At 44.0% G+C, this 19,496-nt stretch overlaps 1 protein-coding gene across 1 annotated transcript in view; it reads left to right on the top strand.

Annotated features, from left to right (window-relative positions):
• cmc1 (C-x(9)-C motif containing 1) overlaps window positions 1-19,496 on the top strand; it is a 101,375-nt gene that overhangs the window by 29,957 nt on the left and 51,922 nt on the right. Inside the window, exon 2 of the mRNA XM_038797311.1 lies at window positions 1,942-2,034. Coding sequence (XP_038653239.1) covers window positions 1,942-2,034 — 93 coding nt within the window. The remainder of the gene's footprint in view (window positions 1-1,941; window positions 2,035-19,496) is intronic.

Raw genomic sequence — 19,496 nt, 5'->3', positions numbered from 1 at the left:
TTACTAGTGGTGTACCACAAGGATCTGTTTTGGGGCCACTGCTGATTGTCATTTTTATAAATGACCTGGAGGAGGGCGTAGAAGAATGGGTGAGTAAATTTGCAGATGACACTAAAGTTGGTGGAGTTGTGGACAGTGCGGAAAGATGTTACAAGTTACAGAGGGGTATAGATAAGCTGCAAAGCTGGGCTGTGAGGTGGCAAATGGAGTTTAATGCAGAAAAGTGTGAGGTGATTCATTTTGGAAGGAATAACAGGAAGACAGAGTACTGGGTTAATGGTAAGATTCTTGGTAGTGTGGATGAGCAGAGAGATCTCGGTGTCCATGTACATAGATCCCTGAAAGTTGCCACCCAGGTTGAGAGGGTTGTTAAGAAGGCGTACGGTGTGTTAGCTTTTATTGGTAGAGGGATTGTGTTTCGGAGCCATGAGGTCATGTTGCAGCTGTACAAAATTCTGGTGCGGCCGCATTTGGAGTATTGCGTGCAATTCTGGTCGCCGCATTATAGGAAGGATGTGGAAGCATTGGAAAGGGTGCAGAGGAGATTTAGCAGGATGTTGCCTGGTATGGAGGGAAGATCTTATGAGGGAAGGCTGTGGGACTTGAGGCTGTTTTCGTTAGAGAGAAGAAGGTTAAGAGGTGATTTAATTGAGGCATACAAGATGATAAGAAGATTAGATAGGGTGGACAGTTGAGAGCCTTTTTCCTCGTATGGTGATGTCTAGCACGAGGAGACATAGCTTTAAATTGAGGGGAGATAGATATAGGACATATGTCAAGAGGTAGGTTCTTTACTCAGAGAGTAGTAAGGGCGTGGAATGCCCTGACTGCAACAGTAGTGGACTCGCCAACACTAAGGGCATTCAAATGGTCATTGGATAAACATATGGATGATAATGGAATAGTGTAGATGGGCTTTCACAGGTCGGCGCAACATCGAGGGCCAAAGGACCTGTACTGCGCTGTAATGTTCTACGTTCTAAGCCTGGTCTATACTAGGTTTAAAGCCCTGGAGCTTTAGCTTCTTAATCTAGAATTTAGATCCTTTAAATCTTTTTTGCTGAACTCCAAACTTATACTTACCTTTGTCATTGGTTGTCAATGTTGGCAGAAAAGACCGTGGCTCAACAATGGGCAGCCTTCAAAGAAGAAGTACTGCAGGAAATTTCAAAGTATATTCCCTAGAAGGGGAAAGGTAGGACAAATAAATCCAGGGCGCCCTGAATGATGAAAGAGATAGAGGTGAAGATGAAGAGAAAGAAGTACACGTAAGGCAGATATCAGGTAGAAAATACAATGGAGAATCAGGCTGAATATAGAAAAACCAAAGGGGAAGTGAAACAACTAACAAGAAAAGCAAAAGAGAGCATGGAAAGAGACTGCCAGCTAACATAAAAGAGAATCGTCTAAAAGCATATAAATAATAAAAGGGAGGTGAAAGAAAGTGTAGGCCTGATTAGAGATTTTTTAAAAAGGGTACTTGCACATGGAGGCAAGAAAAATAGCAGACATTAAATAAGTACTTTGCATCTCTCTTTACAAAGGAAGAAGCTGCTTCCCAGCCAGGTAAGTGTGGAGGTAACTGGTACACAATAATTTATAATCAGGAAGGAGGAGGTTTTAGAAAGGCAATCTTAATGTAAAATAGATAAAGTACCAGGAATGGATGAGATGCATCCAAGGTTACTGAGCAAGTGAGAGTGAAAATTTGCAGAGGCAGTAGTGCTAATTTTCCAATCTTCCTTAGACACAGGGTGCTGCCAGAGGACTGGATAATTGTGAATGTCACACCCTTGTTCAAAATGGACTGCAAGAATAAAGCCTGCAATACAAACTTGCAATATCTTAATCAGCACACCTAAATGTTAGGGAAAATCCCAGCAATCGTCCCCTTTCTTCTATCTACTAAGCTACTAAAGTTACCACTTTTATATCTTCCAGAGGTGAATCTACTTCGACATGTGGAGAAAGATGTCCTCATCCCCAAAATGGTGAGAGAGAAGGCCAAAGAACTCTGTTCAAATACGGTGGAAGGTAATGATTTATCTTGTATTGTGTGCTGTGCCTGAAGTCAGCCCTTGGCTCATTGTTTGCTGACGCTTCATCCTGAGCCATTTTCTTGGCAATTTTTTGTCAGTTGCCACTCTCGGGCAGGGCAACAGCTCCCAGGTCAACGTCAGCTGGAACAGGAATCAAACCCATGCTGTTAGTGTTATTTTGAATCACAAGCTAGCCATCCAACCAACTGAGCTAACCAGACCTCCCAATGATTTATCCTTTAGCAGTATTTCTGCAGTTGTGTTAGATGTATGCAGTGTATTCAAACAGTAACACTTGTGAAGAAAGGTGTAATATTCATTATATTACTGTGATTCAACACTACATTATTCAGCAACAACATTAAAAAGTTGTATGACCAAGTTTATAAATGCATGCTGTGATGTGATACTGAGCCATACGGATCCAGTCCCTGATATGTGGAGCTAGCTGCTCTCAACCAGAGTGGCAGTCAGAACATTATATCATTCAGTTCACTGTCTTGGCGGGTGGGAGGGAATAAGGAGAGAAATCAGCCAGGATTCCCATTCCTGAACACTAGTAATCCTTTTTGGAAGTGTTAGTAGGATTATAATTGTGCAGTTACGAACTGGCTTGCTGAACATCATTCTCGCACAACTGTAGGGTGCCTCTGGTATCCATTGTACCATTTTTGGACTGGCACCAATTTTACAACTGGGGAAACCATACACCAGTTTCAATTTCTAGGTGTCAGATGGCACGTGCTCTTTATAAAAAAAGTAAATCTTTAGTACATTAATGCACTTCAAAACTTTTTGGATAAGACATTATACTTAAATATGTTCCACATATGCACCCAGGGCGGGCACTATTCCTGTATATCCATTTCCTGGCACCACTAAACTCTGGAAATTACCAGTAGATGAACAATCACTCACCCTCTCTGTCCACTAACTTGTGCGCAAGGCCCCTATCATCCATGATATTGTAAAATATCCACAATATGACTGTCTTGGCCTCATCATAGATGATGGCACCTTGCCCCTTACTGAATTCTCTGTGCTTATCTATACCTTCCGTTACATGCTCGCACTCGAACTGCCATGTTGGCGGTGAGGCCATGATCACCACATCTCACCTTGGGTATCCCAATACTTCTCTGGCACTTTCAACTTCTTTGAGCACCTCACTGTGTTGCACACCTTTAAAATGCTCATTGTGTACCGAAACTGTATGCAGTACTCCAGGTGTATCCTCATCAAGGCCCTGTACCGTTGTAGCAATACTTCACTACTTTTATACTCCATTCCCCTTGCAATAAATACTAAAATTCCATTTGCCTTCCTACTTATTCACTGTGCCTGCATGCTTTTTACGATTTGTGCATGAGAATACCCAGATCCGACTGCATTCCGTGGTTTCACTTCATCTAACTAATCTGCTTTTCCATTCTTCCTATCGAAGAGGACAACTTCACATTTTCCCACAGATATGCTCGATCTACATTTTTAGCCCACTCACTTAATCTATCTCCCTTTGCAGACCAATATTGTCCTTGTCAAAACTTACTTCCTGACATATTTGTGACATTAGCAAATTTGACTACAGTACATTCTATCCCCTCATTCAAGTCATTGGGATAGATTGTAATTAATTGATTTCCCAGCACTAATCTTTGTGGCACCTCACGAGTTACAGTTTGTCTGCCTGAAAATGACACATTTATCCTTACTTTGTTTTTTGTTAGTTATCTAAACCCCTATTCATACTCGTTAATTACCCCTAACACCATGTGTAGTTATCTTTGTGGGAACTCATTGAATGCCTTCTGGAAATCCAAGTGCTCTGCATCTAATGGTTCTCTTTAATCCACCTTGCTTGTTACATCGGATGTAACTTTATTTTGTTTCTCAAATACAATTTCCCTTTCATAAAAGCATGTTGAAGCCAAGTGGATGATGGGGATCTTGTAGATGTAGTATATCTGGACTTGCAGAAGGCATTTGCTAAGGTGCCACACAAAAGGTTCATTCACAAGGTGAGATCACATGGGATTAGGGGTAACCTGTTAGCTTGGATAGCAGACTGGCTGACGGACAGGAGATAGAGAGTCGGGATAAATGGGTCTTTTTCTGGATGGCAAGATGTAACTAATGGGTGCCACAGGGTTCGGTCCTTGGACCCCAGCTATTTACAATCTATATTAATGACTTGAATACAGGGATAGAAGGTACTATAGCCAAATTTGCAGATGACACAAAAATAGGTGGGATAGTAAGTTGCAGTGAGTAAATAAGAAATTTACAACTGGATATAGATTGGTTAGGTGAATGGGCCAAAATTTGGCAGATGGAGTTTAACGCGGATAAGTGTGAGGTTATCCATTTTGGTCGCAAAATTGGAAAGGCAACTTATTTTCTAAATGGAGAGAAACGTCAGATATGCAAACTGACTGCTGCACCGTGGTACATTCAAGTGAGGGAGTAAAAAGGAATGTTGAAGCAGTAGGAAACCGTATAATGTAACGGAATTGGTGGTTTTACAGCTCGTAAAACTGTACAGTTTTACATTTATGAGATATACCCTAACTGGAACTCAAACAGAAATTTCAGCTAACTGAAAAGAGAAACTGAACCCTCAGGCACAAACCTCAATTGAAACCCGATAAAATCCATATGGTGCTGCACAGACAGACTGAAGAAGGCAGAGGCTAGATCCAGGTCCCAGGAAAAGGCAAAATTCCCAGTTGTTTCAGTTCAGTTACTTGAAGATGGCACTGGTGGATTTACACCATGTAGAGCTTGAAGAGCAAAGTTGAGGAGGTTCTGCAGACATGTGCTATTTAAAAATAAATTTGCAATTAAGGGGCAATTTAGCATTGCCTATTCACCTATTTGGCACATCTTCGGGTTGTAGGGGTGAGACCCACGCAGAATGGGGAGAATGTGCAAACTCCTGACATTCAGTGACCCGGTGCCAGGATCGAACCCTTGTCCTTGGCACCATGGGGCAGCAGTGCTCACCACTCCGTCCTGACATGTGCCATTTTGGTCAACACCATGGCTGTGGAACTTGGGTTGATTAGGTGCTCCTGTTGGCTGATGATCAGGCTAAATCCTCAAAGAAAAGGAGTTAGAATTTTACTGGGAGAAAGTTCAGAGCTTTGAAGGACCCTGTGGCCATATTTAGTATCATATTTGGACTGCTTAGTAGGAGTCAGGGGATCAGGCTGTTCTCCATGGTACTTGTGCTCCAGAACGAGCCCACCCCAGCTAAGCCATTCCAGTACAACTACAAATTCTGGCACCTACTTGCTGGGGTGGCACAGTGGTTAGCACTGCTGCCTCACAGCTCCAGGGACCCCGGTTCAATTCCGTCCTCGGGTGACTGTCTGTGTAGAGTTTGCACTTTCTCCCCGTGTCTGCGTGGGTTTCCTCCGGTTTCCTCCCATTGTCCAAAGATGTACAGGTTAGGTGGATTGGCCATGCTAAATTGCCCTTTCGTGTTCAAAAGGTTAGGTGGTGTTGCGGGGATAAGGTGGAGGTGTGGGCTTAAGTCGGGTGCTCTATCCAAGGGCCAGTGCAGACTAGATGGGTCGAATAGCCTCCTTCTACACTGTAAATTCTCTGATTCTATGGTTCTATGATACTTTGCTATGTAGAAATCACAAAACGAAGAACAAACCTACTTGGCCAATTACCATTCCATCAGTTTACTCTCTTATCATCAACAAAGGCATGGAAAGGGTCATCAATAATGCTATCAAATAGTACTTTCACTGCAAGAATATGTTAACTGACGTACAGTTTGGATTCCACCAGAGCCACTCAGGACTGACCACATAACAGCCTTGATCCAAACATGGGCAAAAGAGCTGAACTTCAGACGTGAGGCGGGAGTCACTGCTCTTAACATCAAGGCAGTATTTTGACTGAGTTCTGCATCAAGGAACCCTTGAATTGAAAATTGAAGTCAATGGAATCAAGGGAAAACTCTCCACTGGGTGGAGTCATACAAGGAAGATGGTTGTGGTTGTTGGGAGGTCAACCGTCTCAGTCTCGGAACATCCTGAAGGAGTTCTTCAGGGCGAACCATCTTCAGGTGTTTCATTCATAACCTTCCTTCCATCATAAGGTCAGAAGTGGGGATGTTTGCGGATGACTGCACAATGCTCAGCACCATTTGCGACTCCTCAGATAATAAAGCAGCCCATGTACAAATACAATAAGACCTGGACAATATCCAGGCTTGGGCTGACAAGTGGCAAGTTACATTCGTACCACACAAGTGCCAGGCAATGACCATCTCGCACAAGAGAGGATCTAACCATTGCCCCTTGACATTCAATGCATTACCATCACTAAATCCCTCACAATCAACATCCTGGGGGCTTACCATTGATCAGAAACTGAACTGGCAAGCCATAAAAGAACAAAGAAAAGTACAGCACAGGAACAGGCCCTTCGGCCCTCCAAGCCCGTGCTGTCCATGCTGCGTCCATGCTGCCCAACTAAACTACAATCTTCTACACTTCCTAGGTCCGTATCCCTCTATTCCCATCCTATTCATGTATTTGTCAAGATGCCCCTTAAATGTCACTATCGTCCCTGCTTCCACCACCTCCTCCGACAGCGATTTCCAGGCACCCACTACCCACTATACCCCTAGTGTGGCCTAACTAAGGTTCTATACAGCTGCAATATGACTTGCCAATTCTTATACTCAGTGCCTCGGCCAATGAAGGCAAGCATACCGTATGCCTTCTGGACTACCTTCTCCACCTGTGTTGCCCCTTTCAGTGACCTGTGGATATGTACACCTAGATCTCTCTGACTTTCAATACTCTTTAGGGTTCTACCATTCACTGTATATTCCCTACCTGCATTAGACCTTCTAAAATGCATTACCTCACATTTGTCCGGATTAAACTCCATCTGCCATCTCTCCGCCCAAATCTCCAAACGATCTAAATCCTGCTGTATCCTCTGACAGTCCTCATCGCTATCCACAATTCCAACAACCTTTTGTGTCGGCTGCAAACTTACTAATCAGACTAGTTATATTTTCCTCCAAATCATTTATATATATTACGAACAGCAAAGGTCCCAGCACTGATCCCTGCAGAACACCACTAGTCACAGCCCTCCAATTAGAAAGGCTCCCTTCCATTGCTACTCTCTGCCTTCTATGACCTAGCCAGTTCTGTATCCACCTTGCCAGCTCACCCCTGATCCCGTGTGACTTCACCTTTTGTACCAGTCTACCATGAGGGACCTTGTCAAAAGCCTTATTGAAGTCCATATAGACAACATCCACTGCCCTACCTGTATCAATCATCTTTGTGACTTCTTCGTAAAACTCTATCAAGTTAGTGAGACAGGACCTCCCCTTCACAAAACCATGCTGCCTCTCACTAATCCGTCCATTTGCTTCCAAATGGGAGTAGATCATGTCTCGAAGAATTCTCTCCAATAATTTCCCTACCACTGAAGTAAGGCTCACCAGCCTGTAGTTCCCTGGATTATCCTTGCTATCCTTCTTAAACATAGGAACAACATTGGCTATTCTCCAGTCCTCTGGGCCATCACCTGAAGATAGTGAGGATCCAAAGATATTAATACAGTGGCTACCAGGGCAGGTCAAAGGCTAGGAAACCTACGGCGAGTAACTCACCTTCTGGACCCCCCCCCCCCCCCCCCCCCCCCCCCAAGCCTGTCCACCATCTACACGGCACAGGTCGGGAATGTAATAGAATGCTCTCCACTTGCTTGGTTGAGTGCAGCTCCAACAACACTCGGAGCTCGACACCATCCAGGACAAAGCAGCCACTCGATTGCTTCCCCTTTCACAAACATTCAAATCTTCTACCATTGACAAACAGTGGCAGGCGTGTGTACCATCTACAAGATGCACTGCAGTAACACACCAAGGTTCATTAGACAGTACCTTCCAAACCCACGACCATCTAGAAGGACAAGATCAGCAGACACCTGAGAAACCCACCACCAGTAGGTTCCCCTCCAAGTCACTCACCACCCTGACTTGGAAATATATCGCCACCGATCCTTCACTGTCGCTGGGGCAAAATCCTGGAACTCCCTCCCAAACAGCATAGTGGGCGTACCTACACCTCCAGGCCTGTAGCGGTTCAAGAAGGCAACTCACCACCACCTTCTGAAGGACAACTAGGGATGGGTAATAAATGCTGGCCTAACCAGCGACACCCACATCCTGTAAATGAATTTTTAAAAAGTATGTGGTTCCCCACCTCTATTGTTTACACTGGAACCTCTGTGCCAGCACCTTCAAGACTACTTCATCTCTACATGCCTAGCCTAGCATGGAAGTCATATCTACTGGAAAAAATGAATGACCTAGCATCAGTCTTAAACTTGCTGACTTCTCTGTGAAAGAATACGCTTTGATTCTGAACTCTGACCTCAGGAAGAAGGAACTGATGGCACTGTTGCTAAGTTTGCAAACGATGCAAAGATATGCAGAGGTACAGTTAACATTGAGGAAGTTGGGGGCTTCAGAGGGACTTGGACAGGCTAGGAGAGTGGGCAAAGACTTGGCAGATGGAATACAATGTGGAAAAGTGTGAGGTTATGCATTTTGGTCGGAAGAATGGTGACAGAAACTATTTTCTAAATGGGAAAAGGCTTCGGAAATCAGAAACACAAAGGAGTCCCCGTTCAAGATTCCCTTAAGGTTCAGTCGGCAGTTAGGAAAGCAAATGGAATGTTAGCATTCATGTGAGAGGGCTAGAATACAAGAGTAGGGATGTACTTGTGAGGTTGTATAAGGCTCTGGTCAGACCCCATTTGGGGTATTGTGAGAAGTTTTGGGCCCCGTATCTGAGGAAGGATGTTCCAGTGGAGGTTCACAAGAATGATCCCTGGAATGAAGAGCTTGTTATATGAGGAGCAGTTGAGGACTCTGGGTCTGTACTCATTGGAGTTTAGAAGGATGAGGGGGATCTTATTGAAACTTACAGGATACTGAGAGGCCTAAATAGAGTGGTCGGGGAGAGGGTGTTTCCACTAGTAGGAAAAACAAGAACCAGAGGCCGCAGAAAGGACAATCCTTTAAAACGGAGATGAGGCGGAATTTCTTCAGCCAGAGGATGGTGAATCTATGGAACTCTTTGCTGTGGAAGGCTGGGGAGGCCAAATCACTGAGTGTCTTTAAGACAGAGATAGATAGGTTCTTGATTAATAAGGGGACCAAGGGTTATGGGGAGAAGGCAGGAGAATGGGGATGAGAAACATATCAGCCACGATTGAATGGCGGAGCAGACTTGATGGGCTGAATGGCCTAAATCTGCTCCTTTGTCTTATGGTCTTATTTTACTGTGGTTTTTTGCTCTGTCTCTCCCTTCTTTTCTCTATTCCACCTTTATTACATGAATGAAAAGGGGGTCATGTTGCTGCGCTCCTTTTGCCTTTGAATGTGTGTAAAATAAGCTAACCCTTTTGGTTCATGCTATCTCGAGTTTGCTGTGGGGCTATTAATAGAGAATTGGATGACACCAAAACTGAGAGTTGGGGAAATACACCGCTTATAAATGGGGAAATGAAGATAACACCTTTCTGTTTACAGATTAGTAGGGAGATGAGAAGTCAGGACTGTTTGAATTCAACCCCCTCCTGTCCATAGCAATACTATTGAGAATTCCAAAGACCTGAGGCAGTCCTTAATAAGCAGCTTCTGATGGCACCGTTTAACACTTATGGAATATTGGTTATGGTTAACATTAAGTTGAATGCTAAATGCAAAATGGGACTAGATTTTTAAAATAAATTATCCCTCAAAACACATAGATTTCCCTCACTCATCATATTGCCGAGTTGCGTATGCTGTTGCTTTCATGCTACTTAGGCCATCACCATTGTGCATGCTGAAATATATTGACTTTGGATCTATCAACATTTTGATTTTAAAATTCTTGTCTTAGTGTTCAAATCCTGCCTGCCCCTCCCTAGCTCTTTACCCTCCTTCAGCCCTCCAAGAACTCTGCATTCTTTCAACTCTTACCTCGTCCCCTCTCCCATTGTCCTGTAAGTGACGGCAATGTCTTCAGCCACACTGGCCCTGGTCTCTGGAACTTCTTCACTAAAACTCCCCACATTTTCACCTCTCTCTCTGACTTGCACCCTCATTTAAAATGGACCATGGACTTCTTTAACCAAGCTTTTGGTCACCCATCCTAATATCCCATTATTTGTTTTGGTTTCAAGTTTTATTTGATAAGGCCCCTGTGAAGTAAAGTGACTTGGGGGTGGAGGTTAACAGTGCTATAGAAATTAATTTTTTTTGATGCTTTTGTCATACATTCAGCATTTCCCACATGGATATATCCCACTAGATTGATTGGAAATATAATAGGGGATAATTTATGTTGTGGTAACCCATTGAAAAATAATTTATCATTTTTTACATTTTCTAGTTTCTTGTCATATGTTTTCTTTTTTCCTGGAAATCACAGAGAGAACTATTTGCCAGCCTAAGATGAAAAGAGCTCTACTATTGTTATTTTCCTTAGTGGCCAGTTAGAATTAAAATTATCGAAGGGTATATGGTCATTATCACATTACTGTTAGTGGGAGTAATTTGGCTGTAGCATTTACTACATTACAACAGTGACTGCGCACTACTTCATTGAGTGCAAAGTGCATTGAGATGTCCATTGGATGTGAAAGGTGTAATGTAAATAAATGCTCTGCAAAGTCTGTTCAGTTGGTTAAAATAAAATAAAAACATGCTGAAATGTTCCATTTGATAAAACTCTAAACTGACAACCTTGCCTCAAAGAAGGGTTAATATTTAAAATGAGAGGCACTTCAACAGATTCTAAGGCCGCGATCAAACCCAAACTCACCTATAAGGGAGTCCTCAGACACACCCCCTCTCCCCACACCCCACCTCACGCAGACACTGCATCCCCGGGCCCAATCCCTGGTGCAGACACAATGCTAGCCTGGCACCTTAGCACAAATAGTCATAGAAACACTTCAAGGGTCCAATTAAAATAGCTAAATTCGATGTTTGTACAGATCTCTTAGAACAATACAAACTAGTACTGTTCCTCACTTACACTTCACCCACCATCCACCCAATCGCTGTCTCGCCCTGAGCATTTAGACCTATTTCCCCAAAGAATATCTCCCCACTCCTCCACAATCAAAGGATTGCTCTCCCCCTCACAAGAGCACTTCCAGAGCTTTCTTTATGCTTACTTTAGATATGGTCTCAATGTAGGAATTAAAAAAATGTCAATCCTCATTTCCCATACTGCATTGATTTAGAAGTTGTAGTGGGATTCACACGTTCTAACCAGGAAAGGCAAATACAATGACTTTTATTCAAAGGAAGGAGACTTTATTATTGCATTCAGCAGCCATTACTGATATCAAAGACCTTTAGTTTCTAAGGAGCATTTAACTCTGGCTGATGTTGATTTTGACTTGATCTAATTTGTTGGCATTAATTAGTTTCTTTGTAAGGCAGACAGTTGGCGTTCACAGTCATAGCTGGGTTAGTAGCCTAATTAGGATTGAGGTAGGAGGACAAAACTAGGTAAAGTGTTAACCGTTACTCCTTCACAGAACCCCAGCTGGTAAAGTCTAAAAAGACCATATGCAGTCGCTTCATATTAAGCGTGTTCTAATGAATACATATCAGCAGCTTTTAGCCACACCTTTAACAAGCTGCCTGCTTTGTAATATAATTCATTTTTCTCATTTAACCCTGTTATAATAGACTAACATTGGTTGTAAGCTTTTTTGCATTTTTTAAAAAAAGGACATGAAAAATAGTTGTACCTTAATACAATTATTGGATAAAAGAACCCGCTTGCTATAGGTGTGCAGAAAACTAAACGGCAATGTTACAACACGGCATCATGGTGTAATTCATTAGAACATTGACCTACTGTGTTTTGGAGTAATAGGACATTCATACTGTCAATTCCCTCCAGGTGAAAGTTTACATAAATGCATTGCAGTGAAATGGTGTCAAACAGGTACATTTCCACAGAGGAGGCCACACTCTCACTCTCTGGCCAGTTATTAGATGATTAATTGTCAGAGGCCTGAGAGTAAATCTCCAATCTGTGCTACTGGCTATGGCAAATTCATGTAATACGGCAACTATGGGATTTCAAATGGGGGTGGTTGATAGGATCAAAGGAAAGAACAAATTTTAGAAATTTTAAATGGAATTCCAAATGTGCATGTCAGCATCATTGTGTTTTTGAAATTAGATTTTTCTAACAAGTGTTTTGTGTTAATTTTCTCATTGAGTAAGAAAGTGTAAGGGCTCATGAGTTGGCTATACAATAAAATAAACTACTGTGTTTTCCGAGTGTAACAGAAATCATAACAGAATTGTTGTAAAGTAGTAGTTGCTTTAGCTCATTACCAATTATTTGTTTTTGTAGAATGGATTTTTCTCTTTTCATGTGACTTCAAAATATTACATTTCTGGTCATTTAATTCTGTTCAATTCGTTCTGGTGAGGGATAGAAAAAAGAAGCATGTGCTTTTCCATAACTACTGTTGATAGTCTATTACTATTACTTGGCCATGGGCCATGCATTACATGGGCTGCTCCCCAGAAAAAGATTATCCAGCCTGAAACTGCAAAGTATCCACATATTACCAATGTGGCCAGATATTCCTGCACTTTTTTTTATTCAAAGGATGTGGGCTTTGCTGGCTAGGCCAGCATTTATTGCTCATCCCTAACTGCCTAAGAAGATGGTGGTGAGCTGTCTCCTTGAACCGCTGCAGTCCATTTGGTGTGGGTACACCCACAGCGCTTCTTGAGAACGAGGTCTAGGATCTGGACCCAGCGGCAGTAAAGGAATGTTGGTATATTTCTAAGTCACGATAGTGCGTGGCTTGGAGGGGAACCTCTAGGTGGTGGTCTTCCCAGGTATCTGCTGCCCTTCTAGAGGGTAGTTGTGGGTGTGGAAGGTTGTGCCGAAGGAATCTTTGTTCAGTCCTGCAGTGCATCTTAGAGATGGTATACACTGCTGCAACTATGTGTTAGTGGTGGAGGGATTGAATGTTTGTGGATGGGGTGTCAATCAAGCGGGCTGCGTTGCCCTGGATAGTGCCAAGCTTCTTGAGTGCTGTTGGAGCTGTATTCGTCCAGGCAATTGAGGGCGGCACAGTAACACAGTGGTTAGCACTGTTGCTCCACTGCACCAGGATCCCAGGTTCAATTCCTGCTTGGGTCAGTGCAGAATCTGCACGTTCTCCCCGTGTCTGCGTGGGTTTCCTCCGGGTGCTTCGGTTTCCTCTCACAAATCCTAAAAGGTTTTTCTATGTACGTGCTTGTTAGGTGAATTGGGCGTTCTGAATTCTCCCTCTGTGTACCTGAATGTGGTGCCGGATTGTGGTGACTGGGGGATTTTCACAGTAATGTCATTGCAGTGTTAATGTAAGCCTACTTGTGACAATAATAACGATTATTATTATTCCATCACACTCCTGACTTGTACGTTGTAGATGGTGGACAGGCTTCGGGTAGTCAGGTGAGTTACTTGCTGCAGGATTCCTAGCCTCTGACCTGCCCTTGTAGCCAATGTCTTTATTTGGCTAGTACAGTTAAGTTTCTGGTTAATGATAACTCCCACGAAGTAAAGTTTTTGATATAATGAGTAAAAATACCTCAAGAAGTTGGGAAAAGATATTATCTTATGACTAAGATAATGGAGGAGAGTGTGTGTAGGGGGTCGGGATTGAAGGCGTTAGCGACAGCACCGCTCCCGACTGTCCCGGGGAGATATTCAGGGAGTCCGGTAGTAATAGCTTCATTGAGAATTTGGAGGCAGTTTCGACAGCACTTCTCATTGGGGGCAGGGTCAAGGGAAATGCCGATTCGGGGAAACCATAGATTTGAGCCAGGGAAGTGGGATGGAAATTTTCGGAGATGGGAGGAGAATGGAATTAGAACACTGAAAGATTTATTTCTTGGGTGTCGTTTTGCAGGATTGAAGGAGCTGGGAGCGAAGTATGGGCTGGAGCAGGGGAAAATATTTAGATACATGCAGGTTCGAGACTTTGCCAGAAAGGAGATCCAGAGCTTCCCAGTAGAGCCGGCTTCCACATTGCTGGAGGAGGTGCTGACAACAGGGGGACTGGAGAAGGGGGTAGTATCGGTAGTTTACGGGGCTATTTTGGAGGAGGAGAAGGTGCCACGAGAAGGGATCAAGGCAAAGTGGGAGGAAGAGTTGGGAGAGGGTATGGAGGAGGGGTTCTGGTGTGAGGTGCTCCGGAGGGTGAACGCCTCCACCTCCGTGTGCGAGGTTGGGCCTGATACAGCTGAAGGTGGCGTACAGAGCGCACCTTACAAGGGCGAGGATGAGCCGGCTCTTTGAGGGGGTAGAAGATGTGAGTGAACGTTGTGGGGGAGGCCCTGCAAACCACATTCATATGTTTTGGTCCTGTCCAAAGCTGGAGGATTACCGGAAGGAGGTGTTTAGGGTAATCTCTAAAGTGGTGCACGTGAAACTGGACCCGGGCCCTCGGGAGGCCATATTCAGGGTGTCGGACCAGCCGGGGTTGGAAACTGGCGCGGAGGCAGATATTGTAGCCTCCGCCTCGTTGATCGCCCAAAGGCGAATGTTGTTAGGCTGGAGATCAACCTCTCCGCCCTCGCGTGGCAGAGGGACCTGCTGGAATTCTTAACGCTGGAAAAAGTCAAATTTGAACTGAGGGGATGGATGGAGGGGTTCTACAATTCGTGGGCGTTATTCATTATGCACTTTAGGGAATTGGATCACATCGAAAATTAGGGGGTTTGGAGGCTGGGAGGGTTGTGGGGAGGGGGACTGTGTGTGTAAATGGTGACTATGGGTGGTTCCTGATTCCTTTTTCTTATTTGTTGATGTTAACATACGGGCCTATGTCTTGGGCTTGGTGGTAGGATGGGATCGTTGTTATTGATATGGGGATTGACATTACATTCGTTACTGATTATTGTTTATTGTGTGTAAATTTTGGAGAAAATGTGAAAAAGGAGAATAAAATGGGTTTTTTTAAAACTAAGGTGCAGGAGTACACCATTTGGCCCTTCGTGTCTGCTCCACCATGCAACAAGATCATGGCTGATTCGGTCATGGTTTCATCTCCATTTTCTTGTCTACCTCCATAACCCTTCATTCCTTGTCTGTCCAACTCTTCCTTGAATAAATTTAATGACCCAGCCTCCACTGCTCTCTGGGGAAGAGAATTCCTCACACTGTGTGAGAGAAATATGTTCTCATCTCCGTCTTAAAAAGGAGACCTTGTATTCTTAAACTTAAACCAAGTTCTACAGTCCCCACGAGTGGAAGCGTTCTACTGGTATCTACCCTGTGAAGTCTCCTTGGGATCTTATATATTTTAATAAGACCACCTCTTATTCTCCTGAACTCTAATGAGTATAGATCCAACATGTTCAACCTTTCTTCATAGGATAAACCCTCCATCCCAGAAATGAGTCAAGTGAACCTTCTCTGCACTGCTTTCATGCAATTATATCCTTTCAAATTAGGAGACTAACAGTGTTGCAAATGTGGTCTCACCAATGCCCTGTACAGTTGCAGTAAAACTTACATACTTTTATATTCTATTCCATTTGCCTTCCTAATCATTTGTGAACCTGCAGATTAACTTTTTGTGTACCAGGATATGCTGATCCCTCTGTACCACCGGATTCTGCAATCTCTCTCCAATCTTAAATAGTTGTGGTGGCTCAGACATACACTGGTGGCTTCCAGTAATAAACAATGAGGTTTATTGGTGAAATACAAAAGCAATTAGATAACAAGCACAGAACACTGTACAACAGGCCTTTAAAGTTCAGCTGCCTGGTCCACACTGCCAAAGGTCCTACTCCCAGGACCTACGCAAATTCCCCATTGGCTGGGGTTTGTGTGTTCCCGTGCAATTGGCCCTGAGCTGGTCATGTGGTCCGTGGAGCCCACTGCCTTAAAGGGGCCACGTTCATGTGGTCCGTGGAGCCCACTGCCTTAAAGGGGCCACGTTACCATACTAGTGTACTGCTTTTCCATTCTTCCTGCCAAAGTGGACAAATTCACATTTACCCACATCTGCCAAATTTTATCCCACTCCCTTTAGCTAACTATTTCCCTTGCAGACCTCCTACCTCCTCTTGCCAACTTACTTTCCTCCCTATCTTGGTGTCATCTGCAAATTTAGTAGTCTGAAGTGTATCCTTGTACATGCATTCGGTTGCTCCAACTAATTAATTGATTTGACTATCTTAGCAAATGGAAGAAATGCATATTAGAGTGGTCAGTCTGTTTGTGCTTTCTATGGTATTAAGAAGGAGCAATAGATCTCGGTCAATCTTGATTTGTGTATATTTGGTCATTGGCTTGTTTTCTTTGTTAAGTGGAAAAATGCAAAGTATGGAGGTAGCTAAAGACGTATAAATATTTTTACTCCCCTTTTCTGCTGAAGGTGCACAGTTCTAAAACAACCAGAGCAATGATTTGTATAGGTTTAGCATTACATATTCACTTTTGTACCCATGCAGTACTTTAAAAAAAAATGATGATTCTGATTTATTTGTGAACATCACTGCCGAATGACTAATGTAGAGCAGTTGCAGAGCCTTGACGGCGCGTGATGGCAATGTTAAGAATTACTTTACAATGGAATTATTTACATTACTAATGCTCAGGGATGAAATGATCAGTCAGGAATATTTGATTTGCTTCATAACAACAGAGCAAGGAAACTTAAATATATTGGTAAGGAGGAGGTTCATGCAGAATATAAAAGAAGTATTACTGTACTGCACTGATAGGGGTGTTGGTTTTTGAAATAGTTTGCCAAGGGACTTTTGTGAGGTAAGGAGCATCAATCTCTTCAAAATAAAAAAGGGCAACCATTACGATACATGAATCCATGACTTAATTGTCCTTCAGATTTTCTACACCTGAAAATCCATCCAATGTTTGGGCCAGCATTGCCATTTCCTGGGAGATTCTGGACTGAATTTTTCAGGTCCAATGGAGATGGGTTGAACGGGATGGGTTATGTGGGGATGGGAAAATAGCGGGGAACCCAACGGATGGGGTATGTGGGACTGGGAAAAAAGTGGGGAATCTATGCTTGGAGGTCGAAGGGCCGTTCCTGTGCTGTATTGTTCTATTTCAGGATTGCTCCGCAACACATTCCTGCTCCCAGGGAACTATCCCGGTGAGGACTGGGAACTGAGAGGCTGGCAGCCACTTAGTGCAAATAAGTTCCAACTTCGGGATCATTTTGAGTGGTGCAGGTGTTTTATCGACATTGGAGTTGCATCAAGCCATCTACAGCAGCTGCAAGCTCAAACTGAGGTGTCTCCTGGCGGTAGGCCATTAAACCCAATGGCTTTGTGCCCAATGACAGGGCTGTGAGGATGAAAGGCCTGACAATAAATAGGCCTTTGGAGGAGTTTCCCCTCCAGTAAGATAACTATCAGCTTCAATCCTCTTTAATTCATCACATTTTTATACACGGGCAACCAAGGACACTTCATATTTAGGCACCCTTGTATTCATCTGCCTGCCTCAGCAGTGTCCACTCTCATGGTAATGCCGCCAGCTTGACATTGCTACATGCCCACTGGGCCTGCATCTGAAACCCATCCACCATGATTAATATGATGGAGAGTGCAGAGGCAGCCAGTTAGAAGACCCCAGGTATGGGGGGAACATGGGCAGCCTCGAAAACCCTATCTGGGCCCAACAGTTGAGTCCCTCCATTGACCAGAAAATCCAGCCCTCTGTCTCTTATTCTTCCTCCTCTTGGGATCGTTTCTCTCTTTTCTCCTAAACAGTAAACTACCTCCTCTTCTCTTAGGTAGCCCCTTGGGATCAAGGATGACTTGCTTCCACTCCGGCTGAGTAGTTTCTGGGATGGCTGAGAAGTCCTATCTGCTATCTGCAGACTGCCACATGCAGGACAGGTGGTATTTGGAGGATCTGGTGGATAAAGTATTTGGAAATTTACATGCTCTCTCTGAAGCCTGTACTTCACCTCTGTTGGTTTCCGATGAAGCCTCTTCTTGTGTTTGTTGCCTTCCTGAATGAACGTTCGCTATTTTGGTTGGTCACAAGCCAGGGATCCATGAGTTGGTGGTGATGCTTGCCCACTTCAGGGATGCTTTGAGGATATCCACAAAGCATTTCTGTTCCTCTTGGGAGTCTCCTGTCACAATTTAGTTCTCAGTACAGTGGATGATTCAGAACAGTAGTTCAGGAGACTATAGTGTCAGGCATACAAACAACATATCTTACCCGGCAGAACTGTTTTTTCAGTGATTAGGGCATCAATGCTGGACATGTAGTCTTGGGAAAGGATGCTGTTGCTGAACCATCCTTCTTGCCATCAGATGTGGAGGATTTTGCAATGGCATCACTTGGGCACTTGTCCAGTGCTGAAGTGCCTACTGTAGGTGTCCAGTTCGCTGTCTGTTCTGTAAACTATCCCTCACCTGTGAGTAACTTGCTGGAGGTGAGATGCAATATTACATTGAGAAAAATGGTGAAGAGAGTTGATGCAAATAATACTGCCTTGTTTGACTTGAGATAGGCTTTGTGATGGTTCTGCTGGCATGGATCACGGCATCATGTCATTGTGGAATTTTTGAGGGCAGCCAAATATGTGAAGGATATTTCATGAGTCTTCGAAGACTTGTGAGGTTGAAAAATAACATGTACAGCGGTTGGCGCTGTTCCTTGTATTTGTTTGTATTTGCTGCCCAGTGTAGATTTAAGGGAGCGATCCAACAGCCACGCTGTGCCCGAAAATCAGCGTGGCACAATGTGGCCGATAAAAGCCAGGAGATCCCGCTCTCGGGATCTATTCGGCTGCAACACCTCACAAGATCTTTTTAAAAATATATTTAGAATACACAATTCTTTTTTTTACAATTAAGGAACAATTTAGTGTGGCCAATTCAGCTACCCTGCACATCTTGGGTGAGACCCACACAGACACGGGGATAATGTGCAAACTCCTCGAGGACAGTGGGCAGGGTCGAACCTAGGTCCTCGACGCTGTGAGGCAGCAATGCAAACCAGAGCGCCACCGTGCCGCCCTCCTCACAAGGTCTAACGCGATCTCACGAGACGTTGCGATGTGAATGGGCGGGATCACTTGGCAAATCTGCATATTAGAGGGAGACAGCTACTCTCACTCTAAAATGCAGTTTCCCAAGGCTTTGGGACCAATCCCCTTTGCCTCAGAGACAAATGGGGACCAGACAGAATGGCACGCGTGGGAGTCTCCAGGGGATCGGAGGTCCCCAGGTGCATGCTCTTTGGGCAGGGTGGTGCCCTGGCACTGCTGATGCCACCCAGGCATCTACCTGGCAGTTCATCTTGGTGCCAGCCTAACACTGCCAATGTGCCCAGATAGCACAGCCAGCTGGCAGGGGCACTCGAAACCCCCCATCCATACTCCCAGGGG

This window comes from Scyliorhinus canicula, chromosome 5, assembly GCF_902713615.1.
Source record: "Scyliorhinus canicula chromosome 5, sScyCan1.1, whole genome shotgun sequence".
In the NCBI taxonomy this organism is placed as follows: Eukaryota; Metazoa; Chordata; class Chondrichthyes; order Carcharhiniformes; family Scyliorhinidae; genus Scyliorhinus; species Scyliorhinus canicula.
This window is presented reverse-complemented; position numbering and strand designations above follow the sequence as displayed.